The sequence below is a fragment of the Diabrotica undecimpunctata genome, chromosome 1 (assembly GCF_040954645.1).
Source record: "Diabrotica undecimpunctata isolate CICGRU chromosome 1, icDiaUnde3, whole genome shotgun sequence".
Lineage (NCBI taxonomy): Eukaryota > Metazoa > Arthropoda > Insecta > Coleoptera > Chrysomelidae > Diabrotica > Diabrotica undecimpunctata.
Genome location: NC_092803.1, coordinates 13348793 through 13366444, shown reverse-complemented (window position 1 = coordinate 13366444; position 17652 = coordinate 13348793). Strand labels below are relative to the sequence as shown.

At 32.5% G+C, this 17652-nt stretch overlaps 2 protein-coding genes across 3 annotated transcripts in view; both read left to right on the top strand.

Moving 5' to 3' along the window:
* rk (G-protein coupled receptor rickets) overlaps positions 1–17652 on the top strand; it is an 896029-nt gene that overhangs the window by 734096 nt on the left and 144281 nt on the right. For both annotated transcript variants that reach the window (XM_072536684.1, XM_072536673.1), the window contains one exon: positions 1804–1875. In XM_072536684.1, the coding sequence (XP_072392785.1) occupies positions 1804–1875 (72 nt within the window). The remainder of the gene's footprint in view (positions 1–1803; positions 1876–17652) is intronic.
* Positions 5192–15808, top strand: LOC140437775 (facilitated trehalose transporter Tret1-like). Its single transcript, XM_072527497.1, has 2 exons — positions 5192–5319; positions 13968–15808. The coding sequence occupies exons 1-2, from the start codon at positions 5241–5243 to the stop codon at positions 15317–15319; spliced, it is 1431 nt and encodes a 476-aa protein (XP_072383598.1). The 5' UTR covers positions 5192–5240; the 3' UTR covers positions 15320–15808.

The window sequence follows — 17652 nt, the reverse complement described above, 5'->3', positions numbered from 1 at the left end:
ATTACTACACTAAAAATAAACTTGTGTCGAAGGACTGAAAATGTCAAATATTTAGAAAATATTTTTGTAAAGAAAAAATGAGTTTGGAAACTAGAGAAAATTAAATTTAGCTACATTTATACCTTCTGGTTGATAAAAAAATAAAAAGATTTCAAAAAAATTAACGTGTTGCCAATAAAAAATTCTACAAAAAAATTGTGCGTTTTCGCTCTATTTGCGCTAAATGGGTTAATGAGCTTCATTGGGGCGAAACATGTAGCGAAAGAACAAACCTTTAAAGATAAAGGTCAAGGCACTCCCAATTTCTACATTTGTGTTACCCCATTCACAGACATCAAAAAAAGTGTCAAAAAATTTCTATTTACTTCTGTTTCACAGTTTAAGTTTCAAAAGTTTTTTTCTGGCCTATACATTTGCACTTACTTTTCATCTTTTTTTTTAAACGCAGTGGTAATGGCTGTTTTGTGTTTAATTAAAATTCGTACAAAATATCATCCTATATGTGGCTGTATAATGACGTATAACAATCTATAAATCACACTCATATTGTATGTTAAATTAATAATTAATAATATTAGCAAATTATACCTATATTTTAGTGACCTTTTTATTATTTTATCTTTGACTGAAGGAGGCTTATATACCCTTAGGCCCTTAAAATCTAGAACCAAAGGTTACTGTGATGTGTTTTACAATCCAATTTTTTTTTTCATTTTTTTTGGGCATCCCATCTCTAATTCGCACTTTACAATCAATGAGTAATAAAAAATTTAGTAAAGTCATATATGTTTACGATATTTTAAGCGTAGTACAAAATGATTAATTAATAAATATTTTTGCTTTAATATTTAGTTTATAATGTGGAAGTAGCTTTTATTATCACAAAAATATATTATCTCTGAAATTTAATGTAACTGGACAATTCTGGATTCTGATCAATTACTGGAGTAATAATTACGTAAGGATTCTTAGAGTATCCAGAAATATGACCCAATTTGAAAAAAGTAAACTTCCCAAATAAACTTCACCAAAATATAGGTAGCTGTTAAAACTAACAAATAGAGGGACTAACATCTTAACGCTAGGCTAGCACATCATTGACACTATAACAACAAAGATAACTTGTACATAAACACGTAATATAATCATTATACTGTACATATTGATTTATACAACATTGTTTAGAACAAAATAAGTACACATTAATTATAATTGGCTCGAAATTTAGACAATTGGCATTTTAAATTCAATAGGATAGAAATTTAGTAGAAAAAAAAATGTAATTGAAGCAAAATTTTAGGAAAATTTAAACAATATGTGTGCTGTATTTTAAAAAAGTAATGCACCTACATGTATCTATAATATTTTGATAAAATACGTAATGCGAGTTAGTTTTATTAATTATAGTAAAATGTTCCTTTGTGCCACGTCATTTAACAAAAACGTAAACAATTAAAAATAAAGCTGGGCATTGTTGTCCGTCTTAGGTGTTATTAAGTGAAAAACAGAAAACTAACCACTAGCAATACAATACTTACTAAAAATATCAACAGAAAAATACAAATTAAAAAGAATTAGAAATGAAAACATGTGAAGAGTGATCGCAGAGGGACCTGACAAAGGAAACAAGGAAAACTAGACTATGTGGGCTTAACATAAGTAATAGTGGCATGTGGGAGGGTAATTGTTCAAAAAATTGGACATCCCTTATTACCAAAACTTGTCTTTACTTACTGTGGGTGCATTACTTTAACATAAAAATCTGTACCTTTAATTACAATACTAATAAGCTATAATTTTCAGAAATATCGGCAACAACTTGATTCCATTTTTAAATTCGGATTCATTCCCTCCAATGGACAACCTGGTTGTACTGTAAGTAGGTTTTTTAATTCGATCTTTTATGAAATCTTTTGAATTATCAACGAAAAACTGGTAAATTTGTATCTATTCTCTAACTTTTTATGAAACATTTTTTCCACAGTTTATTTGACTTACACAGTTTATTTAACATGCTGTTGCAATGTTTATCGAAAAAGTGTATTCTCATGTATGTGTAAAATACCAGTGATTACTAATTAAGTAACCTGAAGACTAAAATAACTGGGTTCCCGGAATATATTCTGATGAATACTCCACAGAACCAGAGAAACTCAAAGCTCGAAGTAACCACGATGAAAGCGGACCAACCTGGAAAATTTAAAGTAAGTTTATCTTTTACAATAACAATATTCCTAGTTAATATTATATACAGTGCTAGTCAAACGTCCGTTGCACTCTCGCATCATTTGAACGGTTATACTTATAATAGTGAAATTTGGAGGGAGGTAATAAAAAGACGTAGGCTTCTTAACTAGTCATAACAAGTGACGTAATAGTGACAAATGACGTTACAGCGCAACTGTGACAGATAATTTTAAATAGGACCTTATGGTAAGTAATACCTCGTTCGAAAGGTATTAAATGAATTTTGATGAATAATTTGAATAAATACTAAAATTGTAGCTTCTCATTTAATTAATAAATATTTAACAACCAGTTCTTATAGTAAGTGTTCAAAATGTGCTTCATCTACTTCCTGCCAGTAATGCATTCTACTTCCAAACTCTTGCCGTACTCGTTCAAATGTGTCGGAGGAAATTGCCCTTCATTCTTCAACAATTCGTTGTTTCAAAATGTCAATATTGTCGTGTGCAGTAGCGTAAACTTTAGGTATCAAGGATCCTCACAGAAAAAAATCTGATGGTGTAAGGTCCGGTGACCGAGCTGGCCATTCAGATGTTCTAGGTAACTTCTTACTGCACCATAATGGTGCGCAGGAGCAATATCTTGTTGAAACGTATTTCCAAGTTGCCTAATTCATCTGGATTATCCTCCAGAATTTCAAGTATTAACGGCTCAATTGCATTTTGTAACATCTTCAGACACACTTCACCGGTTAAGTTAGTATTGAGAAAAACAGACCAAACTATGTGGTTTCTTAAAATACCTGTCCAAACATTTATTTTTTTTTTAAATTAAGTATGCGTTTCATGAAAGACGTGAGGATTTGTGTTGTTATATTTTCACAGAATTCTAGTCTTCGGTCAGGGTCATCTTCTAAAAGTTGACATGGTGCATAATTTTTAATTTGTATGGATGAAATTTGTTTTCAGCCAACACTCGGTGTACTGTCTTTGCACTGATTCCATAGATAAATGCAATTTGGGCTGTAGAAGAAGTAGGGTTCACTACCATTTCTGAAATTATGTCAATTTTTTTGTCATCACTAATTGTTGGTCGACCAGATCGTTTGACATCTTGAACACTAAACGTCCGAAGAAACTTCCTCAAAAAGGAAATTATGGAAAATATATATCCATATTAATTCCATTAATATAATAGCAAGAACTCCTAATTACTTTTTAATCACACTATTTTTGTTTTTTTTCTGTTCTCTATGGATCAGTCAAAACACACCATGCAAAGATGTCACTAACAAAATTTTAAAGTTTTATCTTTCCAACTAAATTTTAAAATGTATATTGTCCTTTATTTTAATTGTTATATTTTATATGTGTGTTTTTAATGTTGAGTGTCGTAGCTTTAGAAAAATAATCTCAACGACTAGTAAGTTGTAATGACAATTTGAGATATGTTGTAAATATTTACACTTTCTTCTAATTACAGTGTCTTGAAGAAGGAATAAAAGAATTCCGAAAGCTCGACCAAAAGTCAAAAGAGTATTTCTATAACATCCCCAAACCTACTGACTTCAGCCCCAATAAGCTTTGTTGTTTGTTTATATCGACTGTCAATAATATCCAGTTTTTCTTATATATATATATATATATATATATATATATATATATATATATATATATATATATATATATATAGGGTGGACCAAAAGTGAGGAAATTCTTAAGCCAGATTTACCATTTTTCCGATATCATTAGTCACTTTGGTTTTTTATGTACAACACTTTGTATATTGTATTATTATTAAAATCTTCACTTTAATACGTGTTCCTTAGTATTTTATCTAGTCACGGTCTTAAATAAATAAAACTTCTCAGTGCCAAACAGTTTTGACGTAATTCAGTATTCATTAATTTATAAAACTGACAATAGCTTGAAATTGAAAAGTTTTGCAAAATAAATTACATAAATAACTAAATCTGACAGTTATTTTATGTGCTTTTAAAAACTCTGCAATAAAGATGGTTTTTAATGACAGAGAGCGAATTATTGTTTTAATAATGAGGAACAACAGCGGTAGAAAAATATAGAAAGACGTCAACACAGCTATTCCATATAGCAACCAACAAAGTCATCATAGCCAGAATGATCGCCAACGTTCGGAACGGAAAGGCACTCTAAGAAGAAGAAAACTACAGCGGTAGAAAAAGATCTTATAGTGAAGTGGCCAACGACCTCGGGAAACGAAGCATTAAAAAAATCTAAAAATTACTACCCATCTCGTGGGTATCGAAACTTTTACTGCGTCATGGTCTTTTATTAATATTTAAACGAAAAAGGGACTTTTTCCATTAATTTCAATATTGTGAAAAAACTACTCATTGTAGATGAAAACGTTCAACGGACGACTTTCTTGAAAATACTTGCTGGTTAAAATGAGATTTTCTAAACTAAAAAGTGTTTATAAACAAAATTATTGCAAATTCAACCCGAAAGTAAGCATTTTTTTTCAATTGTTTATAATTATTAAAATATGCGATAAAAATATTTGACATTTATTGACAAAATATTTAAAATCAAATATCGATTTTACTTTGTTTATATTTTGTTTATAAGTAAAGGATGATGTTTAATCATTTGCATATTTTATTTATTACATATTGTTTTAACCAAATTTATGAAAAGCACTAGCCTACTTAACAAGTTTAATAAACATACTATTAAATTTTCAACAAAATTTTAACTCCCGTGGTTAATTGTAGATTTTTCGTAAACAAAAGTTTTGCGTTCTCTTACATCCAGGGAAATAAAGTTTATTAACACTTTCCTTAAAACCACGGTTTTTCCCACCACTACACAAAAAATAAGAATTTCATCGATAAACTAGTTAGCTGCCAAATTAATTAAATGCATTATGATAACGAATTTCGCCTAATGACATCGATGGTTTTTGTACAATAGAAATATTTAAAGCTCCAGTTTTCAGTGCTCATCGGACAATAGCGGTGACAGTTAGCTATATTAGTTGTTGTACTAGCTGTAGTGTGTGCTGTTGCAAAGATGGTCGTAAGGAAGTTTTTTCCCGGTAGTGCGTACAAGGGGGAGACTCAATGGCCACAGATTATGGCGGTACTCATTGGTAAGTACAAGTTTATTTTTCATTTAAAAAAACAATTGATTATATATGTATATATATATATATATATATATATTCTAAATGTTTTTGAACTTATATATATAGGAAAAGTTGAACTTATATATAGCTTTTGTTAAACCGGACACATTTTGTAAAACGTTTCTTCTGTTAATATATCGTTATCGTGACTTATTCTATTTGATTTTTGCAGGGATGCAAAGAAAGTATATATTCTAAAGTAAAGTGCTTAAGTTAAATTGCGTAGAATCCAACGCAAAAAGAAAAATTCACATAAAATGATTGTATAAAATTTTGTTTTGTGCCGACTTCTAAATATAATTGAGTTATGTCGATATATTATTATTTGTCGTACAACATCAATGTTTGGTTCCATTTTTGATATTGTAGGTCCACCTTCATGAAACTCATTACTAATGCTACCCCAACCAAGTTTAAATTGTTGATACCATCGAAATATATGTTTGATAAATACGGTTTTGAGATTAAAATACGAAATACAGTTTTGATGCATTTTCTTTTATTTTACATACTTGTCATCTACAAACAGAGTACTTGTTTAAAGAGATTGTCGGTACTGAATGTTCCTACATATTCAATTTAAGTTTAGTAATGCTACTCAAGCAAAAAGTTACTACGTATGGACTATTGTGTCTTTCAACATATCTTTTGAAGTCAAAAAGTAATTGTGTTATATTGGGTGTCTCTCTAAAGGTAAGAACCTTCTTAAGGTATCTTTCCGTCAAATGTGTCATTCGCTTTTTACTTAATCCTTATCTGGGCAACACATTTTACTTACGTAACCGGGCAACTCGTATCTGTTAGGCCCACCACTTTTCTTGAATGTACTATTCATATTTAACCATATATTTTTAATATTCTTTTTTAATTTTTTATTAAAGTTTAATTTAAATTGTCTAGATTTAAAAATACTAGATACTACTATAGTATGCGGGCTACCTCGAGGTTGCGATCTACCTGAAGGATTTGCACAAAATAATGAAATGCAAGAAAACTTTTGTAGAAAAAATATTTATTCACAACTAATAAACATTTGGAGCCAAATAAAGACTTAATCAATAAGTAAATAAAACCTTTTGTAAATCTACCAAGCCATTTTATTTAAAAAGAGTGTTTGATGTTTACGCATACCCTGGAAAAAGATTACGGTGTTGTTGCCTTTCATTATTGTGTGAAAATCCTTCTGAGAAAAGATTATGGTAATTAGTAGCTCATGTACATGTATAAAGTGAGGACAAGAAAAATCTTTGACAAAATGAATAAAACGCATAAGTCAGAAGAATATTATTATTTTACCTTTACATTAATACTTTGTCATATCAATTTACTATTTTAGTTGAGACTGAGCCACAAGATTAGCTTATTTCCAACTACAATAGCAAATTGATATGACAAATTAAATTATTAAGTATTAGGTTAAAAAACAATGAAAATAAGAAAAACATGGATTTATTTTTCTTTATTACAATACTTACAAACTTTTTTAATTATACAGTAATCGTTACACACATTTCTACCGCATATTTTACAAATTTATTTTTGTTTCCTTTCCTTTTTTGTTGGGCACATGTGACACCTTTTCCTTGTTAAAACTGGAGGTTTTTCTTGTTATTGCTTTTTATTGCGTGGTTCAACTTACTGTAAGCATTTTTCAATACACTGTTTTATTTTCCATTGTAGTCCCCTTGATTTTCTTCTCAACATTTGAGGCAACACTAGTTTTTCCGCTGTCGTTGTAAGAAACAAACTTCGCTTTTCATTTTCGATTTCGTTCCATTTTGAATGTAAATTTGTCCAAGTAATAAGTGAGGCTACCCCAGCCACGTCTAAAATATTCATAAAAAATGCAAAAGGCCAACGGTTAGTTCTTCTTTTGCACATTATATTTATGAACCATTTGGTCTAGCGTATCGACACCACATACTATTATAATAGAGTATCATATCTGGTTTTTTGTCAACATCATCTGCACAGTAAGCATTGTGATGCATAGTAGACAGGACTAGGACATTTCTTTGTATTTTTGGAACGTAAAAAACAAGAGATGCTTTTGGAGTCAATCCGAAAATTGAAGATTTCTCTAAACGGTTCTTGTTTGGTAGAAATTCCCGAGAAACAAAATCTCCTATTTTTTTTTCACTGTGCCCACAAAAGTTAGTGAATTTGCCAGTAATTCATGTGCAAGACCAATATCAGTGAATTAGTTATCGCAAGTCAAATTTTCCTTGGAATTATAATAAGGCTCAACAAGTTGCTTTACAACTTGAGATGCAAGACCTTTGGCTACTGTATTTCCGTTGTTTCCTGTATATGGTATTTCACCTAAAATGCAATATGTTTCTGAGTCACAGGCCCACCATATTTTCATGCCATACTTATCTTGCGTTGAAGGCATATACTGCTTGAAAGGACACCTACCTCGATACGGAATAAGTTGCTTATGTTGTTATGTATATTGTTGTCGTTATGTTTTTTCCTGGTAAATAGTATTTTTGAAAGTTTTGGTTAACTTGATTCCACACATCGCGTATTGCTGCTCTTTGTCCTTATCGTCAAATTCAACAAATCTTAGCAAATTTTTGAATCGTCTTAACCCCATGGTAGCTTTAAATATAGTAGGTCCATAAAACTTACTCCAAAGTATATCTACATTATGGATATTGGCACTCAGCTGCCCTGCAGTTAGTAGTAGTCCAATAAAGGCATATAGCTTTGTAGAGTCGCAATATTTCCAGTTCTCTATCCCCAGGACTTTTTCGGCTTCTTTATTTGTACACTTCACTATTTCGTTCACAATTTTTTCGTCCACAATCAAACAAAAGAAATCAACAGGATCATCTACACTTTGGCCAGTACTTTGTGTACTTTGCTTTTTGTTATGTCGCAGGACCGCATACGTCCTGTCGGTTGTGGTTGACTCTTCCAGCTAATTCCATCCTTAGTTTCAAAAATTACACACTCTGAAATCTGGAAACTTGTAGCTATCAGTTTATAATAAACGAATTGGCGTCTCGGGCCTATTGGACCCACCTTGCATGGATAAGTGTTAAGCAGTAGGACTCTTACTGATACCCCAAAAAGTTTAGGTTATAAGTTAAGTTTTATAGTTCCTATTTGTTATATTTATTATAAAAAATTTTTATTTATATTTAATAAAAACAATTTTGAGATGAAGCTATTATCGCATTAACTCTTTTACATTCTTTGCTCTTCTGCTACTTCAGGTTAAATAATATTGCATTTTATTTACTAACCTTGTGAAGGATACAGATCTATTTCTGAATGTTCAATATTTCTATTTTATCGCGAACTTGGTAACTATTTTTAACTTTTTTTGTCACGTTTTTCATTATCTTGGAATAATATTACCATTTTTTTAATTAGAATTAGACTGCTTTTTTACTTTTTTTATCTGAATGATTTTTGTTCAAGTATATGCATCTAGATACATTTAGAGCTGAGCATAAATTCGAACTTATAAGAATTTAGTCACCTCAGAATTCAAAATTAAACAGTGAAAAGGATATTAAAACCGTTTTCTACTAAAGAACTAAAAAAATTATCGATGTTTCAAAAAATTTTTTGCATTTTCCAAAACTGTTTTTTTAATTATTATCATGTTCGTATCAAATTAATATGTTTGCAGGCAAGCTATTAAGCGGTGACAGGCTAGATAAAGGGTATATTAATATTATTTTTAAGAGATTTGAGTGATATTGTTTGAAAGACAGAGTTCCACAGCTATGTGAAAAATATTAACAGTGTATGTCAAATTTTCCGCAATTTATGTAGTTTACCATAAAAGCTTTTATCTTTTAATTGTTTCTACATTTAGAATTACTTTAAATTTTATTAGTAATATTTATTTTCCTTATAACTGCAAATATCATCACATTTTCGTTACTTAGCAGTTGTGCTTATTAAATTAGTGATAAATACATGCAAATTCGTTTAGAAAATAAGAAAATACAGAAAAATAATAAGTTGTTTATATGTACCGATCCATCATTCTTCACAAATGATATAAAAGGATAAAAACAAATTGAAATTACTGAAAAAAATATTGATCAGTAATATCGAAGTCCGATGACAACAAAATTTTTGTGATTACTGATTTTTTTTTTAAATTGGTGTCTTTCTTCACTTTTTTATTTATTTCTTCGTTTTCAGTATAGGCCGCTTCAGTGTCCATATCGCCGCTCCGTTGCCACTCTGGCGTATTTTTTTCTTTATATTTATCGTAAAGCTGAGTCAGCTCGTCAAATTTCTTTACACATTTCTCTCTGGGTGCCGGCCTCTTCTATACCTCCCAGAAATTCGACACACAATTTTCCTCGTATTTTGTGATTCTCGCCGTGTTAAATACATTAAATACGTCCTATGTATACTAAACAATTCAATTCATATTGCGTTTAGTCACTAAAATTTTTGCTACCATCTAAGAATTCGCATTTTCATAACATACGTTCATTGTTATATTTTTTATTGTCTATGATTCATTGCGATATATCATTACTGATATGACGAAGTTCTCATAAAATGTATCTTTTAGTTTTATCGAATTTTTTTTTGTATATACCTAACAGAGTTTTGTTGGGACAGAATAGGCTGTATGTGACAATGGGCTCTAAACAGTCCATTGGTTTAAATATTTGGCAACTACATGACACAATAGATTAATTGAATAACCGAATTTACCATTCATAAGACCTGTAATATCCTATGCAAGTGAAAGTGTATGTATATATGCACCAGTTACGGATAACACCATACAGCAATACTAAGTGAGAATTGACCGAAAATTGGAAGATTTAGTTTAGGGTAGTGTTTTAAATATCCGCCATAATGCATTCAAAAAGAACTCAAATATGTAGTATGTATCATAATTTAATAGTTTTCGACAGCAACGACGAGAAGTCGTAAAATTTAATTACATCTTTTGGTGTGAGATAAAATTCTGAAATCGGTCTAATTATTTCATTAGATTATTGAAGCAGTGAACACGTATTTTAGTATTGTGAGCAACATGGAAGGCGAGAGCAGTCAAAGTAAAAGATGTTCAAATTTTTTGATGAAAGAAAAAACTGTTATATACAACGTGAATTGTGAATTACGTGAAAGGAATAAAAGTATGTTGATCAACGATCTGTGCAATAATTTAACTAAAGTGTCGTCGAGAACTGTATACAGAATTCTAAAAAATTTTAAACAAAGTGAAGGCAAATCGGATTTTGTATTTCTAGAAAAAATTTAAACCAAAGATGGAAAACACATCCAGCTTGAAGATGACACCAAATGTACTATTCGGAAGGAAATTCCACACTTTTTTTTCGGAACGAAATCCCAACCTTAAAGAAAGTTGAAGTCCAACTAAATTGCGATGATTCTATACCCAAAATATCACGACGTGTTTTATTGCGAAAATTAGGGCAAATGAATATCAAATATATATGAAAAGAAGCAGGAACAGTGTTTTTATATAAGAAGATAAAATTACCTTGTGGCAGAGACATTACTAAATAATCATAAACACCATACAGAGGAGAAAAACAGAATACTACGGCCATATAATTAGAGGACCTAAATACCATCTACTTCGCCTTATAATATAAGGAAAAGTGAAAGGAAAGAGATGGATTGGTCGAAAGAAACTTTTATGGCTGCGTAATATTAGACAATGGTGTGATTCCACAGTAGAAGAATTATTTCGCGCAGCAACCGACAGAGAAAGGTTTCAGGAAATTGTAAACATGATGACGGCCAACGTCTGAATACGGACACGGCACCCAAAGAAGAAGAAGAAGAAGACATTACTTACAGAAAATCTGACAGTAAAGTCGTAAAGAAAGAAAAGTGTACTATTAAGATTAAACTTGGCCGAGTCAAGGTTATACTGGCTCAAATGTGTGGCAAGATTTTGAAATTAAAAGTCGTTGACAAGCCATCATTGAAGGATTTTCAACAGGTTTAAAAACGCCAGTGGGTAAAGGACGGAGGCTCACAATAACACATATAGGCAGCGATTCGGGTTTTTTGATAAACGGCTTGTTACTATTCGAATTCAAGAAAACCAACGATTACCAACGATTAGGAAATGGACGCTCAAAAATTCGAAGGTTGGTTTTCAAAGATTCTACCAAACCTTCTGCAAGGTTCTCTTGTTGTTATGGACAATGCGTCATCATCACTATCATCAGTGGCATTACAGCTCGTTATAAGCCAAAGCCTTCTTCAGAACAATCTTCCATTCGCCCCTGTCTCTGACAAATGTTCTCCATGCTTTAACTCCGATGGATTTTAGATCATCCTTTATGTTATCTTGTTACCTAAGTTTTGGTCTTCCTCTGGCTCTTCTTCCCATTGGTCATTGGAAAATTTTTCTGATCGTTGCATCTTCATCTCGCCTAATTACATGTCCTTTTTATCAAAGGCGTGCTAATTTAATACATTTTACAACGTCAGGTTCCTCAAAACTTCTGTATAACTCAAAGTTGTAGCGCCTACGCCACAAACCCTGTTCTTGGACTCCTCCATATATTTTCCTCAGAATTTTTCTCTCGAAACATCTATGCACCACGATACTATGCTATGCCGATGATGCAGTACTAATTGCTGATAACGAAGATGACCTACAAAGGCAGCTCCACATCTTCAACATCACAGCAAACAAACTTAATATGAGAATATCAGTAGAAAAAACTAAATGTATAGTGATCAGTAAAGAGCCGCGTAGATGCAAACTAGAAACAGACGGAAAAATTGTAGAACAAGTAATGAAATTCAATTACCTAGGAGTAGAGATCACTAGTGACAGGGATATAAGAACAAAGACCACAAGGCAAGCATCAAAAGCGGCAGGAGTAAGTGGTTGCCTCCGAGAAGCAATATGGAGAAACAAATATCTGATCATGGAAAGCAAAATAAGTATACAAGAAAACAGTAAGACCAATCCTAACATATGCAGCGGAGACAAGGACCGATACAAGAAAGACGAAACAACAAATCAACAATATCGAAATGAAAGTATTAAGATCAATAGCGGGTATATCATTAAGAGACACAAACCAATAGAAGTATACGCGAACAATACAAAATTCAAAATATTAACAGGTGGATAAAAACAAGAAAAAAAACTGGAACGAACATGTAAACCTGAATGGGACCAGATAGATTAGAGAACATCTGTAAAAACAACAAGCTGTATAGCAGAAGACCCGTTGGAAGACCGCCAAAAAGGTGGAAAGATATTGTACAGTTAACAATGACTGACACAGAATAAGAGGCAGACAAACAGGAGTAATCCTAGTCGAACGAAGAAGATGAAGAAGAAACGTTTAAGCAATTCTTGGTCGTTCTGTGTAAGTGACCATGTTTCTGACTCGTATGTTAACACTGGCCTTATTAGTGTTTTATATATGGTAACTTTAATTTTTCTGGATAGTTTTGGGGCCATCTGTTTCCTCAAGCCATAATAGCACTTATTGGCAAGCACTATTCTTCTTTTAATTTCTTCGCTGACATTATTGTCTTTGGTTACCAGCGAGCCCAAGTAGACGAAGGTGTCCACACCTTCCAGTTCCAGATCATCAATTAATAGTCTAGGTATCTGGTTGCCTGATCTGGTACAATACATATACTTGGTTTTCTGTGCGTTTATTTTAATCCCATTCTCAGTGCAGACGCCCTTAGTGATCGAAATGCTTTGATCAGAGATTCTGTGGACCTAGCAATAATGTCTATGTCATCTGTATATCCGACCACTTGTACAGAATTATTAAAGATGGTGCCATTCGTATTAATATGGCACTCTCGAATTACTTTTTCTAGTGCAAGGTTAAATAAGATACACGGCAGTATATCTCTCTGTCTCAGTCCATTTTTACAATGGAAGTGTCTTGAAAAGTCGTTTTGCATTCTGACTACACTATCTACGCCTGTGAGTGTAAGTTCCGTTAGTTGAACAAGAGGAAACGGCATTTGAAATTCCACCATAGCCTGTAGAAGTTTTTACAATGCGTCATACCACAGTCGATGTTTGGAGCCAACACCAACAACTGCCTAGCGAAAAGGTGACATCATCAACTTGCTCTCTCAAAAAATATACCATTCAATGACAACATGTTGAAAGTACATTTATTAAATCTCGCGAGGATACATATACCCTAATTCAAGAAATATTCTGTCGACTAAAAATCGACGATTAAAATATAAAATGCTAGAATATCTATCATCACAAACTGGTAAAGATGTCGTCGCTTTATTGCATTAACATTTCTGAGAATCGACTGAAGACAAATTTAATTCTTAACTATAGTAAAGGTATTTTACTAATTCTAGACCGTAGTTGTCTACTTCTGTAGGAAGAAACCAGGGTGTGGTTACCAAGGTACTTACTTCTATCAACCCTCTTTATATTTAAAGTTAATTGTTGCATAGTCTTACTATATTTTTTATATTAACGTGGTTTTTGTAACAGATAATTATTACGGGAATACTTCTAGCTTTTTGCTCTTTTATTCCAAACATAATTTTTAAATTATATTCTCTTTTTGCTTAAATTTGATAAACATCTCTACTTTACTACATATATAAATATAAACTGTGTTTTTCAGGTTCACTATCCGGACTCACCGAAGGCTTATTGTTCGCCTGGAGTTCACCGTTCCTCATCAAAATTACCCACGATAAAGTTAACTATGACATCTCAGAAGAACAAGCTTCATACTTCGTCACAATCCAACCGCTAGCCATGATGGCCAGCTCTCCCATCTTCTCTCACTTGTGCGATGTGATAGGAAGAAAGAAAACCCTAATGTTAATCAGTATTCCTCAAGTACTAAGTTGGGTATTAGCTGGAGTTGCAAAGAATGTGTACGTATTTTATGCTGCCCGAGCCTTAGCTGGTATGGGTAATGCATGCTTTTACTCAGCGTTTGCGATATACATAGGTGAAGTGGCCAATCCTACTGTTCGAGGAACCTTTGGCAACTCCATAGCTTTTACTTTTTATCTTGGTGACTTCTTAATTGCCGTTATTGGTAGTTATTGGTCTGTACAGCTGACTTCTTGCGTTTGTGTGACTTTACCAGTTTTGTTTTTGATACTGTTTAGCTTTATGCCAGAATCGCCTTATTGGCTTGTCATGAAAGGTAGAGAAGAAGAAGCCAAAAAATCTTTGAAATTTTTAAAAAGGAAAGAACACATAGATGAAGACTACATCCAACTTAAAAAAGACGTAGAGAGGCAGATGTCAGACCAAAAGGGTTTAAAAAGCTTATTTAAAACCAGAAGTAGCAGAAGAGGTTTACTGGCATGTATATTCCTCAGATTTTCTCAGCAGTTAGGTGGTCTTAATGTATTCATGGCTTACACTCAGTTTATTTTTCATAAATCTGGTAGTTTCTTGAGTGACACTAAAGGCGCACAAATTTACACAGCTCTAAACTTTGGATTTAATATCATAGTGTCTATGTTTGTCGTTGATAGGCTTGGTAGACGAAAGGGATACATAACATCCCTACTGGCAACTGCTGTTGTATTATTTACCATGGCCACATACTTTTATTTAGATGAAAATGTAGACATAGACGTCAGTTCCTTTAATTTTATACCGCTGGCCGGTATGGTTTTATATTTAATATTTTCTTCTTTTGGAATGGCAGTTATTCCGACTTTAATGTTAGGAGAGGTCTTTTCGGCGAGACAAAAAGCTAATGCTCTAACCATTTTGCTATTCGTGTTTGGTAGTGCTGCTTTTATAAGTAATCAACTCTTCTACTACCTTAATAGCCGTGTAGGCTTCTACTTTCCATTTTATTTCTTCTGCGCTTGTAATATCGTGTCTAGCTTTATCGCCTATTTGATCGTTCCTGAAACAAAGGGGAAGACTTTGGAGGAAATTCAAGAGGATTTGAGGGGACATAGTGAGAAAGAGAAGGAAGTTGAAATTGAAAATAAAATTTAAATGTAATTAACCGGTAGTTCTATTTAAACTTGATATATTTCAATGCCAATGTATAAAGTGTCATTTCTCTCTAGAGAGAATTTCGTTTAATTTTTAGGAAACACGATTATTTATGTCATTCATTACCACAAAATTAACAGGTAGATTTCCTTACAAACGGGACAAAGGGGAGAGCAGGGCAAGTTAAGACAAAATTTATATTTTAATTCTTGTAGCATATTTTCATATATTACAAATTTTCTAAGATAATAACTTTTTTATTAAATTGATATCCCAAAATTAACATTTTTGTATAATGGTACAAAGTGTATCAATGTTCCGCACATGACGGCAAGTTGTTATTAGCTGGAGGCAGGTTGAGACAAGTATATACATATATACGTATATACATATCCAAGAAAATGGATATTAAGGTTAAAATTAATCACTCAATATAATATTAAAGTAATTTATTTAACAAAAAAAGTACCAAAATGAAAAGTAAAATATATTATTGATGTCATTGACAAAAATTATAAGGGTTTTGTTCAAAACTAATTCTGAATCGCTAGTTTTAAAGTCAGAGGTACATTTTACAGTCCTTGCAACATTCAATATGTGCCCATTTTTTACATGACATACGCTGTATCCAGTCTTGACCAGGTATGGATTTCAAGCAAGGCTCCATACATATGACACAATGTTCCTCTTCCTTAGAATTATATTTTTTGAAATTATTTTTTTTTTTCATCTTCTTCTTTGTGCCAGTTTTGATCACTTTATTTGACCTTTTTTTTATTTTTTCTATTGTAGCATTTTTTTGGCTTCTTCTTTTTCTACAGTGTTTTTCTATGACCTTTTCTTTACTGGAGTGCTTTTAAGAACTACAGATTTCAAGGGATTCTTCTTTTTTATTATTTTTCCGCCCTCCAGTTTTTGGATAGAGACGAATTTGTTAAGAAGTCACCGTGAACAGGTGTATAGAAATATTTTTACTCGTAGAAGACATAGATTGGTGCTCCTGTGATGGAATCCAGGCCGTAGAAGAATGTCATGGTTGCGTAATTTGAGAGAGTGGTTTGGCTGTACCACTAATGAACTCTTTAGGTCAGCTGTAGACAAGGCCAGGATAGCCTTGATGATTTCCAATCTCCGATAGGAGTGGCACAAGACGAAGCAGAAGTGACTGCATATTCTCAACGTTGCTAGTCTCAGCCTGGCTAGTTTTGACTGCGCTGTTTTGAAAAATCTGCTCTTTATGTGCAACTGAGCTTGAAAGGTCAGCGTTAGTAAACAAAATCCAGAAATAATATTCGTAGGATTTATTACTTTGGGCAGTGCCAATATCCAGGAATATCGTAACTTGGCACTGTAAATTTTTTTAAAAGGTCCCTAGACTGATTTCTCAAGAAGTTGCAGACAATGAGAAGTGTAAGCGAGGAAGGACAGCATGACGATACCATTTTCTTTACAAAAATCAAGTACTTCAATGGAAATATATGATTTATAGTTGTCCAAAACTAACAAATAGGGACGGTCATTTGTAGATCTCACATGGTCTTAAAAATGTTTAATAAACTTCAAAAATGATTCGGCAGCAGCCTGGTGGTATGTTGTTCATAAAATAGTCTTTGAAAAACCCTTGTGGAAAAACGAACATCGAAGGAATCGAATTTTCTATAGGGCTCACATCCAAGACCATAGTACTCGTTTGTCCTCTCTCTTTTGACGCAGCTTTCCCGACTTGGCGTACTTTTTTCTCAGCTTCAATTTTATTTTACCAATGTACTTTTGCACGCCGGTTTCATCAAAATTCCTTATATCCTTTTTTTTCAAATTTGTACTTTTCCAAAACGCATAAATTGTCAAAAAATAGGGCAACACTGGTTTTATTAAAGGTTCTGGCTTCTTGATTGATAATCGATCAAGTCTTTTTATAAATAATAATGTGAACCAGTCCTTTGTAGGCATTTTATGGTTAACCCATGTATCAGGTACAGCAATGACCTTCTTATTAGCCATAGTAAGTTCATAAGCTAATATTTTAATGTATTGTGTATTCCATAATAAATTTTTGATGAATATATTATGTACTCTTTAAGTTTAGGCTCTAGTTGATCTGGGAAAATTTGTCTTGGTTTAAGATATCCCATTGCAATTTTTCGACTGTCAGATCCGTCCTTATAAACCCAAGCAAAGTCATTTTGTCGATCTCAAAGACTATAGCTGCTTCTTGCAGAGACATCGTTTGGGAGACTTCAATGGCTTCATAGGCTTTCTCAAAGTTCTAAATTGGAATTCTTCCTTGAGCCGTGTTCCTAGTATATTTCTGCACCATATTTCTGTACATAAAG

Coding starts and splice junctions, on each gene's coding strand:
- LOC140437775 (XM_072527497.1), top strand. CDS start 5,241: ATGGTCGTAAGGAAGTTTTTTCCCGGTAGTGCGTACAAGGGGGAGACT. Junction 5,320..13,967: donor GATTATGGCGGTACTCATTG/GTAAGTACAAGT, acceptor TGTGTTTTTCAG/GTTCACTATCCGGACTCACC.